The following is a 23,724-nucleotide window of genomic DNA, read 5'->3' as shown; positions in this document are numbered from 1 at the left end:
AGAATCAAATCTCATTCTACAAATTGATGAAGTTTGGCATCTCAAAGAGTAATAAAGGTATTTTCCTGATTTTTTGTACGTCGTGTGTTAATCTATATTTTTTGCACAATTTCTAAGTTTGTGTAAAATATTATTTTGTATGGACATTTTGTTAAAATTATCATAGTTTGCATTTTCAGTTAATTCAGGGAAAATTGTGTGCACGGATCAAGATTGCACATTTGCCGAAAATCGCGTAGTATTTTGTACAAAATTAAGTTTTTTTTTTCATTAGTAAGGGTATATAGAATTTGAAAACCACGCTTTTTTATGATTTTTACTTCCACGAGTGATTTATTTCAGTCATTCATTTTTGAGATCGAGTAATCCTTAACAAAAATGTCATATATGCATCAGAATGTTTTTTCTCTTTCGTTCACTTTTTTAGGAGAATTTTAAAATCAACTTAATGAATAGATCAGCAGGATCAATTTTACCAAGTGGTTGTGCTGTCTTGTTATACTTCACAATCTACTCTAAATTAATGAACATACAAACAGCCGGGATAAAACCGAAGCCGTCAATGGAGCTATTCATCTAGCCTCGATTCCATCTGTACAGATTGCGTTGCCTGAAACTGTTTTTAAATTTTCAGGGTTACTTAATTTATAATGTTAAAACATCAAATTCAAGTGCAAGAGGCATAATGTCATTTATTATTCTCGTGTTCATGGTTCTTTGACATGCTCTAAAAAGCAATTTTCAAAAGTGGAAATTTTATTAAGTCAAAATTGACATTTTAAGTGAAGTTGTGGGAATATGATTTTTCCATATTAGCTGAGTTGTGCTGATTTAAAACAATTACAAACGGAGAAAGCCTTGTAGAAGTTATTAATGATTTTGGATGGTTTGGTACAAATGATAATTTGTATTCCCTAATTACTCAAAAATTATAGAATTAAAATGTTTACAATTTGTAACAAAATATACATTGATTATTTTAACTGACATGGGTTGTGTTCTTTAAGCTATCTTAGGGTAAGGACGTATCCTATGATCATTTTGCGATACGTCTTCCTGCATCGGAAGTCTCTGAACTATATCGCTTTTATCGTCCTAGTTTAAGAACGTCTGATTCGTTTTCTAAGATCTAAGTTTGGATTTTGCCTTTTGGTCATTATTCTACGTACATTTAGACAATGAAATGTAACTTACAGTGGGTAACATGTATTGACAATGTGCATGATTTTAAACTTTTAACTCTGTGATCACGGTACGAGCTCAAGGACACTTCTAATTTAATTCTAATTCAAATCAAAGTGTTTTCCATATTTTGATATATTTGATGTCATTCATTTAATTGTATACATGTTAGCAGATAATATTCGTGAACAATCAAATTAATTGGTTTGTTTTTATTATTATTAAATAACATATGAGTAGATATATTCCTAACGTCAGAGAGATACATTTATTTGCAATAACTAGATATCATTAGGTTTCGACATAATGACCATTCCAGAGAAATGGCAAAAAATAAAACAAGGCACTTACTGAATTAAAAGAAAAGTCAAATTACTTTATATAAAGATTTAAAGTTTTTGCCATGCTTATGGCGTCCTTAGATAAGATACATATGTGATAGTTTTGAGACACAACTTAAGAGTGTCCTAAGATGATCCTATGTCTGTCATTAAATTGGTCTTACGATGTGTCTTGGGATTCTTTACATAACACTGCATTGTTATAGTAAATCCGAACTTTACACATAAAAAGACTCTGTCAATAATCACTTAACAGTCGTATGATTAAGCTACTTATTTGTTACACACATGCGGAAACTCATTTCTTGCAAACTATGGTTACATGTAGAATATACCAAATTAATCTCAATTGTTTTGGCTATTTTGTAGTATTTACTGTACTCATTTAATACCCTTGATCCAAATAGTACTGTCTGTATTGTATCAAGTGATAGTTTGTGCCATTTGGTAAGTTTACTGTTTACTGTTACCATTCAAAATAAGTATTCACTGTATAACAGATGCCTTCATGGTTATTAGTTCCATAGGCCCATATGCATTATCAAATGACATTTTAAGTTGTGTTTCTGGTAACTTTGTTTATCTAGATATACGTTGTAAGGGACCACTTAAATTGCCTTAAATAAACTTTTACCTTTCAGAAGCAAAAGGGGGATTCAGTACGATTGTACGATTCATTCCGAAAGAATCATTGAGACTACATTTCGATACATTCTGGCCAAAAGAAATCTCACCTTTTTTATTCAGCAGAGTAGCATATATGGATCTGTTTGAAACTATACCACAACAGTCTTCATTACTAAATGAAGTGACTATTGATTTGTGTTTGACTTGCACTACTTAGATAAATAGTGCTAGATGTATTAAGGGACCAGAAACACACATTTTCCTTATTTCCAAAGTATTTCCATATCTTAAGTAGAAATGTATTAATGTCTTAGAAATTCTACCTTTTAGTAACATACAACAAATAAAAGAGTGAGGTTAGTTTTGGGTCTTTGACTTGAACCATTAAGGAATTGCAGACCGAAACGAACTCGACTGATACTTTTTCTGATCGAGTATAATCACGTTAGTCAAAATTATAGAAAACATGTACGGATCTGTTTGAAACTAGATCACAAGTTGCTTTACCTCAAGAGAGAGACTGGATATTGATCGTTAAGATTGTGACTGGAACTGTTTAGGAGGCCTCCATATAGATATGCATTATTGTAGAATTTTATTGCAAACTTCACAATAATAAATTTGCCCGTATATTTTGACCGAATGATTTACAGATTTTTGTTTTGTTAGGCATTCTTTTGATTTCAAAGTCAAAGAAAGACTTCACTGTAAGTGATTGAAAGTGACACTTTCAACTGATTAAGGTTATAACAAAATTATCGAACACTAATCCGATCAATAACCAAGTCAAGTCCAAGATACATCTGACCAAAACAAGTATTACATTACCGGAGTAGCTAGTACTGTAATGGTACGGACTTGGTACAGGCATTTCAAACACATTGAGTTAAATCTAATTATTACAGTGCATCAAGCATCCCCTTTCCATCTCGACGTGAATATACCGGTGGTGATTAAATAGCATGTGCATGTTATTGTGTCAATCGGTAAACCCATGGTTATAAAAGTACCAAGAATAGTTTACAAAAAGCAATAATTGTTCATTTTGTAGAAGAAAGTGAGTTTTTTTTTTCAACCAAGGACTAATATCTGAAAAAAAAAGAATTTGGTAAGACCCTTTGAGATGCATTCCCTCATATCACGCAGATATTTATGGCATTCATTGCAATTAAATTATTTAGTACTTGCTCTAGCGTAACGAATCAATTGCGAAATATAAACATATGTAGGAGATGAAGGTATATTGCTGCACAGGGAGGGAAAATTTATTATTTTAAACTAAAGTCGTCTCTTTTATCATAAATCTTAGTACTGAGATGACCAGCTCAAAGTTTATAAAGAACATAGGGGCATTTGAAAACATGCCCCACGAAAAACCTTTCCTTACAATTGGAAACGGTACATACTAGTATATATGATGACATACTCTGAAAAATGTTGCTTGAAAATACACCATGTATATGTTGGCATCAACTGAAACTTAGAAACCAAATGAGATATGAAAGATGGTCAATGCTATTGTAAAAACATTAATATTTGTTTTTCTTTTACAATTTATACTAATTTCATATCCGATATTTTACAAAATATATATTTCAAAATAATAACTGCAAATACTTTTTTAACCCGTGCTATTGTGATGCAAAATTAGGTTTGCGAATTGTGTGCGTTTCCTATTGAAGTTCATTGATTTGCTAAATATATTCGTGCTGTTATATTTTGTGTTTGGACAAGAAAAGACAACGTCCAGTTACACATAATTAAATTGCATGACCACATTTTTTCTTTGCCAGAAACATATGCTATGTCTAAAAAGAATAATATTATAATAATCACCAACATAGTACATAGAGGTTTTAAGAATTTAATGAAGTTTTATCAAACTGCTATCTAGAAAACATTTATTTGTTGATGACACCTTTAAATTTACTACAATCAATAGGATCTGATTAAACTGTCGGAAAGTTTTGAAAGAAAATCATTTGGAGGTATATCCACTGATTGCTTGTGAAATTTTGCAAATTGTGAAAAACAGGCTAGTGTTATTAAAATGTGTTGTTTGTTTATAAATAAAGATATAATTGTTTAATTTATTTCAGAGGGTCCTACAAGTGTCACTATATCGAATAAACTAGGCAACACATTTCCTGGAACTGAAGACCATGATCTTACCATCAGATGTACAGCAAATGGAGGAGACCCAGCACCAAATATGAAACTGATGATAGGGAATGAATCATATACAGTGACCAATAAACACGCGATAGAGAGAACAATATCTAAAGTCAGCAGGTCCTATGATAGTGTGACTGTTACATGTCAGTCAGCATATGATGGTGTAACCTACACTCCACAGACAGATACAGCAGTGCTTAGACTATCTTGTAAGTATATGTAAACCCATAGTCAGCAGGTCCTAACATGGTATTTTTATTACTCTCCAGAAGGAATACTGTCGGAAATCAAAGTGTGTACTGTGTCTTTGTAGTAGGTTAGTAGACGCTATGATTTTGTTACTGTTACATATAGATTTGATATGATGATGTCACTTGCATTCCACAGACAAATACAACAGTGGATAGATTATACAATATATAGCTGTGTAGTCAGAGTTAGCAGGTCCTCTGGTAGTCTTGCTGTTACATTTCAGGCTTGTTTTATGACAGTGTCACTTACACTTCACAGACAGATTCAGCAGTGACATGATTAGATTAAAATGTAGCCCAAGCCAGCTGATCATATGATGGGTTACATGTCAGGCTGGTAATGGTGGTGTCACAATCCTGAGAAAGATACAGCAGTGATTAGATAACACTAAGTTTCAGTGTAGCCAGAGTTAGCAAGTCTTATGGTAGTTGTACTGTCTTGTACACGTGAGGCACGGGTAAGACAGTGTGACTTACACTACACAGAAAGATTGGGCAATGGATAGATTATACTTTTTAAAAGTATCTGTAAAGTCAGAGTCAGCAGTGCCAATGATGTTGTTACATATCAGACATGGTATGACTTGCCACTTACAACTAACAGACAGATGGATGCAGGAGTGACTTTATCATACTATAAGTGTTTGTTGCATCAACGGCAACTGATGTAATGGTCTAATGATGATGTTACAGTTGACATAATATTATCACCTACAATCCACAGGCAGATCCGGTAGTTATTATAGTTAATTGTAAGTATATGCCCGATTCAGCAGGTCTTCTGATGATGATGATTTGTATGCATGTAGGACAATTTTAATTGGGTCACTTTAATTCCACAGAAAGATGTCATAGTGATACGAATATACTGTATAAGTATCTTTGCAGCTTAAGTCAGGATGTCCTTTGATGGAGTTGCTGTTGCAGGGCAGACATGAAATGCCCCTGTCACACACACACGCTCCACATACATATTCTGCTGTAATTATAGTATATTGTAAATATCCGTGTAGCCAGAGCCAGTGAGATTGATCATTGATCATTGGGATACAGTTAAACGTATAGCTGTTAATAACTCTCCCCAAACAGGTTTAGCAGTTATTAGTTTATACTGTAAATAGATATGTAGCCAGAGGGGATAGATCTTATGGTGTTACATAGTGACATGTCATAAAAAAATAAATCTATCGAAATGTTATGAATCTTTATTTCAACTGCACTGTACTTGTACAGTGAAATTATTACTAAAACAACAGATAATGCTTCTTATAATCTATGGGTTAGTTTTTTGGTTAAGCAAAAGGCAAATGCGTGTATAAAATACTAGACATTGTTTAGGTCAATTAGAAATGATAGGTTCAATTCATTTTTTGTAGTTGGTAAAAAAATACATATTCAGCAGCATGCCATTAGAACCTTGTACACAGTCTTTTAAACACCGTGTATAAGTAGTTTCATTAAAACATATAATAAAAAATGAAAAAAAAATATATATTAAAACGTTTTATAACTGAGTTTTGTTAAGAAATAGAAATAGGAATAAAATCTTATTAACATGAAATATTGTTTAATTAGGGCGAATGTTAAAAACGATTAACTAATAAAGACCATTGCAATTTTTAGATAATATCAGACTGTACAAATTGTGTCATATACTGCAAACGTACGCTGTTTCCTATTGAAGCCTTTTCTTCCATCATTTAGTATGAATCCAGTATTATATGATAGGAATCACTAGTATAAGTGCCCTTGATATCAATTGAAGTGGTTGGCAAGAGGACTACAGGAGTCTTTTAGATAAACAATAGTTACCTGTATAATTGCGAATATTCGATCTTTTTGATGTATGATTTACGGCTATTGTATCACGTCCTGTCAGTTAAATATAACATATAAGGTTTGATTATGGGTAGACGATAAAGTGAATGAAAAAACGCTAAAACATAATTCACCACACATTGTCAAATTATATAATAAGAATCACATGTACCTTTGATATCAAAATTAGATTTTATTAGTATGCAAAACCTAACCCTTGCTTCAAATGAATTTGAATTCGCTAATAGATATTATAATATACAAATAATTGGCTGTGCAATGGGAGCAACAACCAAGCCAAGAAAAATGTGAAATTCGGGCATATAATTTAAAAAATGAAATTTTTTACATATTCCCAAAACGGAATATCATTGTTCATAAAAAAATAAAACACGGTGTATCAATCTGTCCAGCTCTAATACTGAAGATCTTAATGATGGTTTCAAGATGCAAACAATGCACATGAACTATTAAAGTATCAGACAAATATATTTACTGCCTCGATATTACTACTTTTAAAAGGGACATGGAAAACAGACATACACGACAAACAACATGAAATACCTAAAATAATACGTACAAAGTAACAAAAGTAAATGAGAAATTCGGACTCCACTGGGTGCATGGACTAGATGCACCGGTAGGGTAAGCATCCTCTGCTTTTCTAGAACCACCCACCGAGTTGTTCTTAAAAAAACGTCGACTCCGGCGTTGACAAAAGAGGAAAGAAAAATTTAACAAATCAGTTTTCATGGTGCAGATGGATACACCGTAACGATCCACGACTTCATGATGACGACAATAAAACTTCTGTAGTGATGACTTCAATCTTGTAACAACATAACCTGTTCCAGAAGCCTACTTGTAAGAAATCTAGCGCGATACAAAAAGTCTGCGTAGTTACGAATAGCTCTGGCATAACGTATGTGTTGTGATATGAAAATTCCATACGCAGGGGCTGAAGGGATGTTGCCACACATGAAAGTAAAGTTTACAATTCTGAATGATAAGTGATCACGTTTGTCGTAAAGTTCGGTCAATAGTTTTCATTACCATCGATCTGTAAGTGTAGGTCAAGATATGAGGCTGACCTCACAGTGTCTGCTTTCTAAAAGCAGTTTAAATATTTAAGAAATATTTTTATTATCGTGAAACAACTAATGAATTTCATAAAAATGTTCATACACAATATTATTTTAAACAGAATAAATTTATTGATTTATACAATATGCACATATCTTGTTTGTTTTCTATAGACAGATAGCATAGCTATCACCTGGTATACTGTCCTTGATATTCATATCATCTACTAATAATACAACCTTATATTCAATATTGGACAGCTGATGATAAGTGACCAATGATACAATATCCATTAAATATGGATTCAATGCCAATTTCATGACGGCAATGTGTTACTAATGTTAAGATAATATCAGAGAGTACAAATTGTTACGATGTTTCCTATTACAGTGAAGCCCCTTCTTCCAGTCTTTAGTATTAATCCAGTAGTTACGGAAAGCACAAAGTACCTAGTCCTGACTTGTACATCTACTGGTAGTCGTCCTGCCCCAACAGACAGGATCTGGTTGATTGGTGACAGTAATGTAGATATCACATCCAGCTCAACATCAGTTTCATCATCCCAACAGTCAGATGGAACCTACGTAGCAACATCTACATTGACGTATAAAGTAAATAAAGGTTACAACCAAAAACTAATCAAATGTGGATTTAAAAATACAGCGTCGGGTAACAACTATGTTCAGGGGTCAACAACTGTGAACGTCATGTGTAAGTTAACACTATGATATTGTCAAAAAAGATAATATGTGTTGTTTGCACAAATAAATTCTAGATTGACATGTTTTCACTAAGTTCCTATCAGATGTTGATATTGTTTACCTAAAGAGTGGGGTATCGTTATAGTTGGTTGATCATGATACTGTAAATGTTGTTACATGTATTCATTACCCTTCTAAATTATGCGGTAGTCTCCCATAATTTAGACTGATCTCATACAAGAAGATTCATTTGCAAAACTCTCGTGATGTTGTGTTTGTATATGCTATTTCCTCAATAGATGTTTTGTAGCGTGAGTCTCGTATGCGCTTGGGTGATTTAAAAGTATATGTTTGATTTTTTTAAATTGCATTTAATGTACCCAGTGAACCAATATTCAAAAATATTGTCTTTTCAACAAATAAATTTACCAAACCATATCTCCGCCTTAAAGGACCTTTACTGACACGGTTCGGGGAGAAATGCCCACATGTTATCCTCACACAAAATGAGTTTCCCTCCAAATGAACCATTGGAAATATGCGTCTGTATCCACACTTTTAAGTGTATTTTTTTACAATTGATTTCACACTTCATGGCGAAAAATAAAAATCCTGGTACGTATAAATGTAGGTGTATATACGTTTCTTTCAATTGCAAAGTATGCTTAAACTACTACAACATTTTGAAACCCATCACCATAATGATAAGGATAACTGGACAGTCTTTTATATTGAATTAGTAACATTAAGTTCGTCACACCAAGAATGTGTACATAACTGAAGAAATATTGTGAAAATAATTGTGTTATAATGCTTTTGATAGACATGAAATAAAGTCTCATAGTGGCAGGAATAAAATGTGTCCTTCTTCCTGAGACTTACTCAGGCATTGGTGATTTTATTTAGTGTGTTTCAAACAAGCAAAGCAGATCTGACAGATGATTCTGTCTTATAACTAGAAAGGTATTACACCAACGTTCCGATATTTTTTTTTAAATATTCATATTCACATGGAAAATGTGCACAGTCTATAATGAAGACATTTGTGCTTGAAGAACTTGATAATTGTTCGACATCAATTTTATTTGTTGAACTTAGCTTTTTCAGCAGTAAGTGTTTAAGCGTTCTAAAGTGAATACCATAGAGGATTTTGAACAGTTACCTGTGTGATTTTTATGCAATAATGGTTTTGAACAATAACTTAAAATATACCTATTTGGATCCCAATCAAACTAAACCAATAGAATAAGAACTCTTTTATCAAATTATAGATTATGAATTAGATATCCCAATTTGTTTCTATAAAAACCACCATTGCATCATATTAACTGCTATGTTAACAATGACGTAAAGTATATACAGCTTGTGTATCGGGTCTGTTTCAGATGCACCTGATGTATCAGTCCGAAACAAAACTTTTACTCTTATACAGTCATCTCGTGAGATACAGTGTGTTGTAAATGGTAATCCTGCAAGCTCTTTCTTCAAATGGCAGCACAAGTCTAACTATGGAGAACTGGTCCGTGAGTTCGATGGTAGTAGTACTCTAGTTCTTCCTATCCAGTCTGAAGAGGACAGATACCAGGATACCGGAGAGTATGTATGTACAGCTAGTAATGGTATCAGGGACGAAGAGGGAAATCTAGACCAAAGAGGGTCTGGATATGTTATCAGTCAAGGTACTGTAATCATACATATATTCATGATTGTTGATTCTGTCTAATGAACATATTTGTAAATGGTTGCAGGTGTGTAAAAAATAGATAAGTTTTCCACTGTGCAGAACAATCGCAATTTGACATAACGACGTATATTAAAACAAAGGCACAATGAAACGAATTTAAGAGTAATCAAGAGTACCAAGATTCTTTTAAAAATCAAATGAATGTAATCCAGTGACAAAGACCAGACGTGAAAAACTGAGCAACACAAAAAAGATCATAAAGTAACTAATATAATTCATATAAAGTAACAAAATCAAATGAGCATCTTGGACGCCATTAAGGCTGAGAGCATGGACCAGTAAGGTAAGCGGCCTCTGCTTTTCTAGAAACACCCGCTGAGTTGCTCAATAAAAAAGTCGAATCTGGGATAGACGAAAAAGGAAAGGGAAACTATGACACGCTGAACAAATCAATTTAACGGTGCCGATGGACGACTATTAAACTTCTGTAGTAATGAATTCATTCTTGTAGCCCAATACAAAAAGTCTGCATAGTTACGGCAAACCCTGGCATAACGTATGAGTTGTGACATAAAAAAAACTCCATACGCAGGTACTGATAAAAGGAAGTTGACATTTCAGAATGAAAGTCATCACGTTTGTCGTAATGTTCAATAGTTTTCCATTACCATCGATCTCTAAGTGTAGGTCAAGATATTAGGCTGACGTCAGAGCGTCTGTATTATCCTTTACCTCAAGTTTCTTTGGATACATACGAAAATCCCCGAAACTAGGATTGTTAACCGTTAATACGTCATCTATACAGCGGAAACTGAGATTAAAGATTCTTTCTTTAGATCGGATCAGTAATAAAGTTATCTTCATAAGACTGAAGGAGTAAGTCAGCAAGTAGAGGAACACAATTTGTTCTTATTGGACTGCAGACCATTTGTTGAAAAACGAGTCCACCACATTGGTTAAATATGTTGTCGGACAAAAGTCCTAGCATGTTGGAAGATTAATCTAGGAACCAAGATTCTTCCGAATATCAAAAGAATGTAATCCAAGGTGAAAATACCAGGGAAAACAGTAACAAAGACCAGACATCAAAAACTGAGCAACTCAACACAGAACATAAAGTAACTAAAATAATTCATACAAAGAAACAAAAGTAAATGAGCATCTCAGACTCTACTAAAACTGGGTGCATGTACCAGGTGCATTTGCATGGTAAGCGTCCTCTTCTTTCCTAGAAACACCCGCCGAGTTGCTCATAAAAATTCAAATCCAGGGTAGACGAAAGAGAAAAGGAAAACTATGACACGTTGAACAAATCAGTTTTCATGGTGCAAATTGGTACATCGTGACGATCAACGAGTTCATGGTGACGACCATCAGACTTCTGTAGTGATGAATTCATTCTTGTAGCAACAAAACCCTATTCCAGAATCTAATTGAAAGAACAAATCACTTTTCATGGTGCAGATGGATACATCGTTACGATCAACAAGTTCATGATAGGCGACCATTAAACTTCTGTAGTGATGAATTCATTCTGGTAGCAACATAACTCTTGAAGCCTCCTGAAAGAAGTCTTGCGAAAACATCTTCTTCTTTGTATATTTGGAAGATGATTTGAAATTATTTTTAATAAAGTATGAGGAATCTTTACTGAGAACTATGTACCATCTTTTTGGAGAAACAATGATGTATAATGTTTTTGAGTCGTATTTCAACTGAATATGTGTAATAGAAGTATACAGTGTTGAAAAATCACAGGTTTTAATGCTATTATATTCTGATAATAATGTTGAATTGAGAGTCTCCAAAAGATCTTTCCATTTGTTCAGCATCCACATTGAAGCTATGCCACTTCGGGTGTAAGATGTGTAATAATAAGACTGGAGACCATCTTTGACAGCTGTCCGTATAGAAGTTAAATGTTTTGAAAGAGGTATGGTGGTACATTGTGCAGATCTACCTATGTAACATTGTCTGTATGGATTCTTGTGGAGTTTATGAATTCAGTACATGGACAGTAAACCACAATCGTCGTCTTTGGTACAGAGACTAAAAGAGGAAAGCACAGTTTTATGTTTATCCACGATCTCTTCTTTGGAGGGTGTAGTGGCAGTATAGGTCTTATCAATGCTATTATTTTCTACGTCTACATCTGATAATAAACATAGGATGTTATACGTTTTGCAGACTAAGATAATGTTGTTGTGGGCTTTGTCTGCTGGTACGACAACATATTTGTCATGTATAGTAGGCAATGTTTTTGCTCGGGGTCAGAGGAAAACAAACAATTGTATTTTACTGAAAAAAGTTTAGATCATAATGTATTAACATTCTTTCTTGTCCTTTAAATCTAGATTAATTGTTTTTCTTCAGTATGTTACGATATATGCCTCAGAGAAGTTATGTTACTGTTGACATATTTACGTCCATTCACAAATACTTAAAGCATAATAAAGACGAGAACAATTAGAACAAGAATCGACTAGAAGTTTAAAAAAGAAGGTGGGTGAAAAAACAAATTCTTGATTGCCATCAAATAGTTGGAGAAATGGGTATTGGCATACTTCACTTTAAAAAAAATCCGAGCATTGTGTCTTGGTGACATTCGAATGGAGCAAATTTTAGGACTTTGGTTTTTCATTACTCAATACAAAAAATCTGAAAAAAAACACAAAAGAAAGCTGATAATCATACGAACAAAAAAGATCATGCTTACAATATATTAACAGTTTCTTTTGCAAAATCATACGTATCGCTACTTTTTAGTGTGATTAAATCTCATCATTATGATACTATATATATGCAACAAACAAAATTACTTGGACATTTTTTTTTCTTCTAAACTGTTTATCTTCGTCACTAATAGCATGGATGCACTTTTTATTCATGAACTAACAAAGGTGATGAGTATTATTTGGTATATAAATATATGAAATTATATCAAATTAAGCACAAAAGTTATAAGTTTGCAATTCATCGTTCATCGTTGGGCAACTCGGCGGGTGTTTCTAGAAAAGCAGAGGACGCTTACCCTACCGGTGCACCTGGTTCATGCTCCCAGGTTTTAGTGGAGTCCGAGTTGCTCATTTACTTTTGTTATTTTTTATGTATGATTTTAGTTACTTTATGTATGTCTTTTTTCCATGTCTGGTCTTTGTCCCTGGATTACATTCTTTTGATTACCGCTATGACCTTGTTTCCCTTGATTACTCTTTCAAAGACGAATACATGTCGTCATTATTTGTTCCTTGTAGAGACGGAAACAGTCTAAAATCGCACCTTGTTACGAGTTATTTCAAGAGCGCCATTAGATGCCATCAAGCCATATGACACTGTAATAGATCGCACTGCTTGATGTGTTCTTTTACTTGGGAAACGGACAAGGTCGTCGGTCCTATTAGCGTATGGAGTTTTCATATCAGAATGCAGTTTGACTTAACTACACAGATTTTTAGTACCGCGCTACAATTACAATAACGCTTCTTGAACAGGGTTATGTTGCAACAAGATTGATGTCATCACTACAGAAATGTTGTGGTCGTCATCGTAAACTTGTGGATCATTACGATGTATCCATCTGCACCATGAGAACTGATTTGTTCAACGTATCATAGTTTTCCTGGGTTTTATAGTCTACCCTGGAGTCGACTTCTTATGAGCAACTCAACAAAAAAAAACGCTTACCCTATAAGTGCTCCTGATCCATGCTCCCAGTGTTTTAATCGAGTTGCTCATTTACTTTTTGTTACTTTGTATGTATCATTTTGGTTATTCCATGTTCTTTGTTGTGTGTGTCTATTGTCAATGTCTGGTCTTCGTCCTTAGATTGGTTGGATTTCCGCTAGAATCTTGGATCCCTTGATTACTCTTCAACAAATAAAGTTCATTTCGTATAATTGTCAAATGTGTTTATTTTAAAAGATACACATATCTAATAAGTTTTTAACACTGTGCGAGTTATAATGATAAAGTAAAGTAATACGTTACAGGGACTGTATTTACAAGCAGATTTGGTTTAAATTTTATATTTTGCAACTACTGGTAAAAGTCTTGAATGAAATACAATGTCCTTTGCATATCAATTTTTACAGCACCAACACGTTTCCTTTATGGTTCCAGTCAGATCAAGTTGGGCCAATATGGAAAAGATGTAGACATTGACATAAGTGTCTATAGTGTACCTAAACATCAAACACCAACATGGCTAAGACGTGATATCTCATTATCCCAGTCAAAAAAATACACGATGTCAGAAGAAACTCAAATTATAACCTATACGTTTTATGGTAACTTGATAAGGGCAGATGGTTTTACTCTTACACTGACAATACGAAACCTGTCACATCAGGATTTTGATAATTATACGTTAAAGCTGTCAAATGGAGTTGGTGAAACAGTAGAATATTTAGTGATTTTAAAGGCTTTGGGTAAGTTAAATGAATGTTTTGAACGAAAGAAAGAATATCGTTTGGCTAGATCCTTCAATCTCAGTTTCCGCTATATAGATGACGTATTATCTTTAAACAATCCTAATTTCGAGGATTTGATACATCGCATCTACCCAAAAGAACTTGAGATAAAGGATACTACAGACACTGTGAGGTCAGCCTCATATCTTGACCTACACTTAGAAATCGATGGTAAAGGAAAACTATTGACCAAACTTTACGACAAACGTGATGACTTTTCATTCAAAATTGTCAACTTTCCTTTCATCTGTGGCAACATCCCTTCGGCTCCTGCGTATGGAGTGTTCATATCACAACTCATACGTTATGCCAGAGCTTGCCGAAACTATTCAGACTTTTTGTATCGCGCTAGAACTCTAACAAATAGGCTTCTGGAACAGGGTTATGTTGCTACAAGATTAAAGTTACTTTATGTTCTCTGTTGTGAGTGTCTGTTTTCCATGTGTGATCTTTGTCCCTGGATTATATTCTTTTGATTATCGCTATAACCTTGGTTCCCTTGATTACTCTTTGAAGACAAGTGAAGACGAATTTTTTTTCCAGGAATGCTAAACATTAGTTGCTGTGACAGTGACAGTAAATCTTCGTTCAAAACAATTCATGGTCAAAGTAGATGATTCATATCTAAGTTTAAACACAGTATGTTCATGAATTAAGTTATCTTTGTCTCAGTCACGACTTTTAAATCATAGAATATTGTTTGTGTAAATAATACAAATTATTGTATCGTATAAATGGAAATTAAAATGATGTTTGTATGATTGGTTATATTGATGTTTTATCCTGAAGGTCCGCCTGATGAACCTTACAACTTTACTTATATTGATGTCACGGAATCAGCAGTGACGTTACAGTGGTTACCAGGGTACGATGGCGGACACGAACAAACTTTCGTGATACAGTATCGAATTAAAGATTTAAAAGTGTGGAATGAGAAACAAGTCTCAAAATACGACCTCTTTTCTTCTGTTGGATCAAATATCTTTACCTTGACAGGACTGGATGCTGGAAAATTATACGAAATACGAATGTATTCCAGGAATAAAATCGGTAGGAGTCTATCGTCTGACATACAAAAAGTTTCAACAAGATGTAAGTATTTATCATGTGGCTAATTGAATAAAGAGCTATTTATAATGTACAAGTCAAATGTAATTTAGTTCAAAAGCGATTTTTCGTTGCATTTCGTTTTATTTAAACTCAATTCAAATTGTGTGCAGTGTATCTGCATTTATGTTTATGTCTCAAATAAATAAATAATAATGTTTTTTTCTGCTTTCGCATTCCATATATATCAATCATCCATTCAATCGTGCATGTTTATACATTCATCTACTCAATCTTCCGTTTATTGACATAAAGTATTTGAAATATGTTATTGCACTCCTTGAGACAAGAAAAAGACACATACTGAGCACAGGCCGAAAGTGAAGGTAAACAACGTCATCTTAAAATAATATTTCCAAAACGTGCAACCGTAATATGTTTTATCATTTTGTTTTGTTTACTGAGGTTCTGTTTGTGATGTGGAACGTAATAGTGTTACTGGAGTTGCCGTTGGACTTTCAATAGTAACTGTTATATCTCTTATCAGCAATGGTATACTAGCATACAAGTTATTACATGGTAATTAAATTTGTTGATATGTTGAGTAACAAAATCTTTTAATAATCTGCAGATTATATACATCATATTTCTACCAATCAAACATTAACAATATATTGCTTATGTCGTTTGATGTGAAAATCCCATGTATAATCAAATAAGATCGTCTCTGCTGATATAGAAAAGGTTTAAGGAAACACGTTTGTTGCCAAACATTCACACCAAAATTATAGTTCTTAAAATATAGATTAGTAATTACATAACGCGCATTAAAAAGGAAGCTACATATAGTTTGCAATGCGGTGTTTTCTAAATAAATGGTTTATTCTCATTTGTATATCTCATCGAACATACAGCTAAAACGATGTTATCAGGGTGAGTAAGAATGTTATATTATGTATTAGTATTAAGTAAGGATATTTTATCGTTGTAAAAAAAAATTTAAAAGACATGTCATATACATTTCAATTACTATCTTGTTGATTTGTGAGGATCAGTGTATATTTAAACATTATAATTATTTCTCCGTACGCGTGTTTTAGAAAAAGTTTATAAAACATGTAGGAGAAATGATTCTATCTAGACCAAATGACATTAAAATCGTTGATGTTCCATACTTATAAGAAAGCCTCATTAATGCATTACAGGAATTCATCAAAAAACCGATCAGTTGATAGAAAGTCTTATCCTGAAGTGTACTACAATATAACTGACGATAAAGAAGATACAGGTATAGTTGTGATATTCCAGAACTTAATGTCGATTGTTAATAATAGCGGTTAATTGGCAATAATTTTCGTGAACACTTAAATAAATGGACATAGTTAGTTTGTTTATACATATCATTACCGACCTTTTGACAAAAGTGTAATAGTTCAAATGATTGAAAATATGCTCTTTTGTTATAAGCATTGTGTGTGAGAGAGTAATCAAGGGAACCACGGTTATAGTGGTAATCAAAAGAATGTAATCCAGGGACAAAGACCAGACATGGAAAACAGACATACACAACAAAGAATATAAAGTAAATGAAATCATACATACAAAGTAATAAAAGAAAATGAGCAACTCGGACTCCACTAAAAACTTGGAGCATGGACTTGGTGCACCAGTAGGGTAAGCGTCCTCTGTTTATCTAGAAACACCCACCGAGTTGTTCATCAAGTCATGTCCGAGGTAGACGAAAGAGGGAAGGAAAACTATGACACGTTGAACAAATCAGTTTTCATGGTGCAGAAGGATACACCGTAACGATCAACGAGTTCATAATGAACCATACAACTTCTGTAGTGATGACTTCAATCTTGTAGCAACATAATCCTGTTCCAGAAGCCTATTTGTTAGAAGTCTAGCGCGATACAAAAAAGTCTGCGTAGTTTCAGCAAGCTCTGGCAGTGTGTGAGTATTTTGCGTATATTTATCCAATAATGAACTGATGAACGTATTCATAATTTGCGTAATGTAAAGCTCACTTGTTTGTTTGTTTGTTAGTTTCTTAATTTATTTGTAGATCAAAGATCTGAATTCTAAGTACTCATTTAATATTTGAGTATAATTGGAACTTTAGAACATGTTGTTAATACTGAAACGAGCAACTTTCACTTGATATGTAGCCTTCAAAGGCATTTATCGTCACTATTTTTACATTTAATCGTACTATCTAGCCATGCTTAATGTGGAGTGAATAAAAAAATAAATCAAGGAAACCCAGATTCCTGTTGTACTCTTGGATAACTCAGCAAAGAAAATATTTATAAAAATAACACCCACAAAAGAACAAAAGTAAATGAGAGACCGGACTCCACTAAAATTGACAAAGCAAGACCGGATTTTTCGGAATTTTAAGAGTCAACTGCTTTTCTTGAAGCACTCTCCAAGTTGCTTATAGAAAGTCATCCCCGAGTAGAAAAAGAAAAGGAAACTTTATCACGATGATAGTTTTTTTCATATGGTGCAAATTGATACAAATTCAGAGGTTATGAATGTCCGATATAAGATTACTACAACATGACGTACACATAAAGGATCTTTTTACCATTCTTTACACGGAATTTTAATTCAATGATATCTAAATTTTTTTTTATATGGGTGGGTGATCTACTCTTACCACGAATGTGTTCATTCATTTGTAAGAGCGGATTTGTGGCAGAATGTTTCTCCACACCTTTGCTAATCTGTCATTTATTAAATTGATGTGTTTTATTTTTGTTGTAATTTGATATTTCTTAATTGATATTTTATATGCAGATTTAACTTCAATATGATTTCTTACTTACAGCAAAACAAGCTTGGTCTCTGAGTTTTTAAGTGTGTAGTAATGATGTCTGTCAGTCTGTCAGTCTGTCTGTCTGTCTGTCTGTCTGTCTTAGATCGATTATAGACAAAAAGTACAAATAAAATAATTTCAGAAAGCAGCGAAGACGTACTGTAATGTGTCCAGCTGGGCATTATCAAAGCTGTCATATGGAGCTATTGGGGGGTCATTCTTATTGATTCGTTCTGTTATCTTTCTTTTCACGGGTCTGATCGTGATCAGATGATTCAAACTATATTACATTATTCATGACAACTAGTCGGAATCTGATAAAAGATACGGTTTAATTTTCAGAGCATGGCTCATCTGAATTGGTCAGTAAATTGGTCACCTAAGAAAAATATTTTTGAATAAATTATCTTTTCCCATCCATATGACTTCTTATTTACAATAAAAGAAGATCGGGCTCCGAGCTTTGTGTATCTAAGTGTGTATTGATGATGTCTGTGAGTTTTTGTCTGTCTGTCTGTCGTAGAAGCTTTTATATTATAAGCAAAGGACGATGATGGAAAGTGCCTTCAGACTTTCATTAATTACTCTATTATTTTTTTCAACGAAGGGAAGTGCGCCAATATGAGACGATGGGAACAAAAGATAAACCGAATGTATATGAAGGTTTAGATCATGAAATAAGAACAGGTAGGTATGACTTAAAGGCTTTGATGTTATAGTGCTTGTCTACGGGACACATGCACTCTTGTTGGCCCACATTCCTCTTGATCGTAACTAATATTTTCACTTACTTATCATCTATCAAATAAGAGTTACCCGACTACACAATTGATGGAATTGCAAAGGATCAACAGCTTAAGTGGAGTTCAATAAATGGCATGATTCATTGGTTTATCATTTGAATCAATAATATATATTAACATTTATTCACGTCTCTTGCAAACTGAAGTGAACAAATATACCACTTGCCCAAAATAAAGCGGTGAGATATATTCATAAGTACTTAAATTTTGTATCTTTATCGATGTTTTTTTTTTTAAATTCTGATGGATGGAAGGTCTTATATATTTCATCAAAGTACGAAAATATTAATTTCAGATTTATGATAAAAGGTATCCTTGTCTGTTAAGTAACTATAAAAACAGCAAATTTCTAGGCTGGTGATTCGCATTCAAAACTAAAATAAAATATGATGTGATCGTTAGACAAATGTATGTACACAACACCACTTTTTTTAGCGTGACATTCCTTGTTTTCTGGGGACAAAACTAGAATTAGAAATAATACAATTCCTCAACCACAATATATGTTATACTCGGGCTTGTCAGCAGAGCTTTTTTCATTTGGCAGAGAGAGAGGGAGAGTCAAATCATACACGTACATGTGCTTGCTTTGAATATCACAATTTTATTTCAAACGATGTCCTTTGTTGTATTTGTAATTTCTGTCTGTTTTTTTTTTTTCAGACAAGGAACATTTTGGGTAGGTATATTAATATACAAATGTTAATTTACCACACAACAGAAAAAATCATTCACCACATTGTGACCATATATTTCTTAAACACGGTCGGCAGATTATTCCCGGTCCCCATTTCAGCAAAACTCAGTCAAAGTTGAAGTTATCGTTTTTACCGAATTTCAATTAATACAAATATGGCGACCAAACAGTCCAATGAATTCATATAGATGCCCTTGCATCAGACTACTTCAAAAGGAAGAAAATAAGAAATTTTTTTTTTTTTTTTTTGTCTTTTCAACTGCAAAATATGTTCATCAACTTTGGAAGGTGTTAAAGATTCAATTACTTCAGATAAGATATGCATATGTAGGACATCTAGCAGGTAAAATTCCTGACAAAGTCATTTAGTGACCGGCTACTGAATTTACCGTGGTCGGTAGGTTGTCTACAAAATTACTATAATTACCAATATTGTATTTTCAGAAATGATGTACATTATATAAAGTATGTTAATGATATTTAGAATGTTTTGTACGAATGTTACATGTAATATGCACTCAGTCAAACTCATTTTATCGCTTCGATTCCTTTTTGTGAGATTTTGAGTTTAAAATCACAAACGAACAAACAAACAAAAATAACATGTATTAAGATCACACCATGTATCACATATAATTGCTATACAAAAGCCAATAGAAACTTACAATACAATAGATATGTATATTTACCGTGAATTAGGAAAGGCGAAGATTATGAGACATTAGGAACGAAAGAAAAATCGAATGTCTATGAGGAATTGGACCAGAAGCCAAATGGTAAATACACTTTTTGCATTTGGTTAAGGCTAGAGAAAGGTACAATACACACAGAAATCTCACCGGGAATCATAATACAATTGATATAAGAGGATTAAGTAAATTAGCATAACCTTTATCTAGTCTTTTTTTTTATCGCATATTCATTCAACTCTTGTCGTTTTTCATAGAATGTTATATATCAATGTTTTATATATAAATTCACAAGTTTTAAAAAAAATAAGTAGAGTTTTTTATAACAACAGAAGTTGTTAACCCATAATTACCTTCGGCGATGCAGATGCAATAATTCTTCATATTTGATATGGAAATCCTAGTCATGTCATGGTAACGGCACAACGTTGATACAAATAATAGATCGCCTTGTAGCACGAAAACTGTTTATTGTTCATCCATTAAATCATTTAAAAATAAATTCGAAAGATCAATAGTTTTTGATAACTGATATTTAAAATACACAAATAGTTTTGTTTTTAGGTTTGTTTGTTTGTTTGTTTGTATGTATTTTGTTTTTTGATGTTTTGCAGATTCCACGAGTAAAATTTATTCAAATACACTGATTTGATTGGAGATTTATTAATTATCATCAAAATGTGTTTTAAAAGTGACTAAACGAATACTTGTCATTTGCTAAAACTACGGTTTTATTTTCTCATTGACAGAGACTTAAGCCGTGCGTGTATTTATATTTTATTCGAGCATTTTATAGGAGTTCATTTATCTTAGTAGTTGTTACATCGCAAAATAAGTTAATTTTGCCTGTATATTATATATTTTTATCTCATACTACATAAGACTTTTAGTCAATAAAGAGATGACTTAATTGAAACGTTTATAATAAAAATGCGAATAAGAATAAGTAAGAGCTAAAGAATAAAGACACATTTACCCCTAAGAACAGAAATTCCAGGGGTTGTCTATTAAATGTAAAATGAATATATAAAATATCTACGCAAACCTAAAAAAATCAATCTTAACCCTCACGATATCGGAATATCTACACTGTATTCTAATGGTTAAACATATGGATTATGCTTGTAATAAATAGAATAAACTTTAAAACCGCCTAAAAGTATCTGACAAATGAAAAAAATAAATGAAATTCGTATTTGAATTGGATGACATACAAACGCTCTGTTTACGGACAAAGTGCTAATATATATATGTAAGTGGTAAATAACTAAAATTATACTTACAAAGTAACAAAAGCAAATGAGCAACTCTGACTCACTTAAAACTTGGAGCATGGTCAGGTGCACCGGTATGGTAAGTGTCCTCTGCTTTTCTAAAAACACCCGCCAAGTTGTTCATAAAAAGTCAGATCCGGGGCAGACGAAAGAGGAAAGGAAAACTATGACACGTTGAATAAATCAGTTTTCATGGCGCAGATGAATACACCATAACGATCCACGAGTTCATGCTAACGGCAATTAAACCTCTGAATTGATGACTTCAATCTTGTAGCAACATAATCCTGTTCTTGAAGCCTATTTATTACAATTCTAGCGCGATACAAACAGTCTGCGTAGTTTCGGCAAGCTCTGACATAACGTATGAGTTGTGATATTAACACTCACTACGCAGATGCTGAAGGGGTATTGCCTTGAAAAGTCATTTCGTTTTTTGTAAAGTTTGGTCAGTAGTTTTCCATTACCATCGATTTGTAAGTGTGGGTCAAGATATGAGGCTCACTTCACTGTGGTTGTAGTATACTGTATCTCAAGTTCTTTGGGGTAAATGCGATGTATCAGATCACGAAATTAGGATCGTTTAAAGATAATACTCATCAATATAGCGGAAACTGAAATTAATGGATCTAGCTAAACGATATTTTTGTCTTTCGGATCAGTCAGCCTCTTAAGAGTGAAGGGATAAGTCAGCGAGTAAAGGGGCACAATTTGTTCCCATTGGAATGCCGAACGTTTGTTGAAAAACGCATCCACCACACTAGACAAATATGTTGTTAATTAAGAATTCCAGCATTTTCTTATCATATAGACCGATGAAAAGTTTCCAAGTTATGAGTGTAGTATTTAAAAAAAATGTGCCTAAACATAAACTTTATAGACTGGCCAATAAAGTATAACAATAAAAAAGTTCTTTTTGACATAAGGTGTAAGTTTATTGTAATGTGGTATGTAAACCTATTCTAAGTTATTATCATTTTTGCATACCAAACATGTATGAATGTTTTTGCAACTAGGGAGTTAAAACCCCTCACACTATCAGAAATTTTTAAATTTCCCTTTCCAAATTATTTGTGTTGTACCTGCCACACATGTTGTCTTTCCCCATTTAGAACTGCTGATGTTTTATCAGACCAGTCACAGGACAAATACCTATATTCTGAAATATGTTTCTATAATTTCAAACTTGCATATGGCCTCACATTAGCAAAATATCTCAAAGTATTGTGGTTTCTCTTATAGACAAAGATACCGTGTTATATTCTTAGCCGAAAGCTTTTTATGATAGCCATTAAATTATAGACTGAGATATCTAGAGGACATTTAAATATACACTTATCGTAAGTATTTTATTCGATTCATCATGTAGGGCAAGCTGTGCACGTGTAGTGTATTTATGAAAGCTTAGGGCTTGATAGGGCTCACATTGGACAGATATGTATTGGTACAAGCATAAAGTTTTAATATTTTTTCTGCCCAAAGGTATTTTTCTTTTTTGTCTGTCCCGGTATAGTAAGGTATCATGAGGGAAGAAATAGCAATGTTATTAAATACTTGCTACCCTTATTTGTTACGATATTCGTTCTTAGCTGTGAGGATATGGTTTTGGACAAATAGAATGGTCTTGGTTGAAACCATCTACTGATCTGGTCATATTTACGTTGTTCTGTGTGAAGGGATAAACACTTCCAGCAAGATTTACTACATAATGATGTAATCGATGCAGACCGAACCGGCACTATTCATACTGATGGTATTATTTGTGACAATATATTGTGTATGGACAACAAGAAATCTCGTGAATGTGACGTTTTAAAGCCATAACATGCATCGTTTATTTCAATGTTATCTTTTTTTTTAATTTGAAGTATTTTGAGATCCAATTGTCAAGCTATTTAGAATTATGTACTGAATCTTTTGTTCAACGACGGCTTGGAGCAAATGCTTGTATGACTATACTATTTATATTTTAAGCACAACATTTTTAACCTGTAAAGACCTTATTCGTCAAGTATGTAAAGCAATAGATTGGCCTTTAAAACCAGTTCATAGTACTCTA

General features: G+C 33.2%; 1 protein-coding gene across 1 annotated transcript in view; it reads left to right on the top strand.

Annotated features, from left to right (window-relative positions):
* LOC148616428 (uncharacterized) overlaps window positions 1-23,724 on the top strand; it is a 97,935-nt gene that overhangs the window by 21,808 nt on the left and 52,403 nt on the right. Inside the window, exons 3-14 of the mRNA XM_088583455.1 lie at window positions 4,250-4,534; window positions 7,868-8,188; window positions 9,564-9,857; window positions 13,954-14,289; window positions 15,121-15,423; window positions 15,844-15,957; window positions 16,293-16,311; window positions 16,584-16,714; window positions 17,447-17,462; window positions 18,810-18,889; window positions 19,669-19,684; window positions 20,402-20,478. Of these exons, the coding sequence (XP_088439581.1) occupies window positions 4,250-4,534; window positions 7,868-8,188; window positions 9,564-9,857; window positions 13,954-14,289; window positions 15,121-15,423; window positions 15,844-15,957; window positions 16,293-16,311; window positions 16,584-16,714; window positions 17,447-17,462; window positions 18,810-18,889; window positions 19,669-19,684; window positions 20,402-20,478 (1,992 nt within the window). The remainder of the gene's footprint in view (window positions 1-4,249; window positions 4,535-7,867; window positions 8,189-9,563; window positions 9,858-13,953; window positions 14,290-15,120; window positions 15,424-15,843; window positions 15,958-16,292; window positions 16,312-16,583; window positions 16,715-17,446; window positions 17,463-18,809; window positions 18,890-19,668; window positions 19,685-20,401; window positions 20,479-23,724) is intronic.

The sequence above is a fragment of the Perna viridis genome, chromosome 5 (assembly GCF_037379345.1).
Source record: "Perna viridis isolate PV_CMFRI_1.1 ecotype Kerala chromosome 5, ASM3737934v1, whole genome shotgun sequence".
In the NCBI taxonomy this organism is placed as follows: Eukaryota; Metazoa; Mollusca; class Bivalvia; order Mytilida; family Mytilidae; genus Perna; species Perna viridis.
Note: the sequence above shows the minus strand (reverse complement) of the source record. Positions and strands in the feature narration are given on the sequence as shown.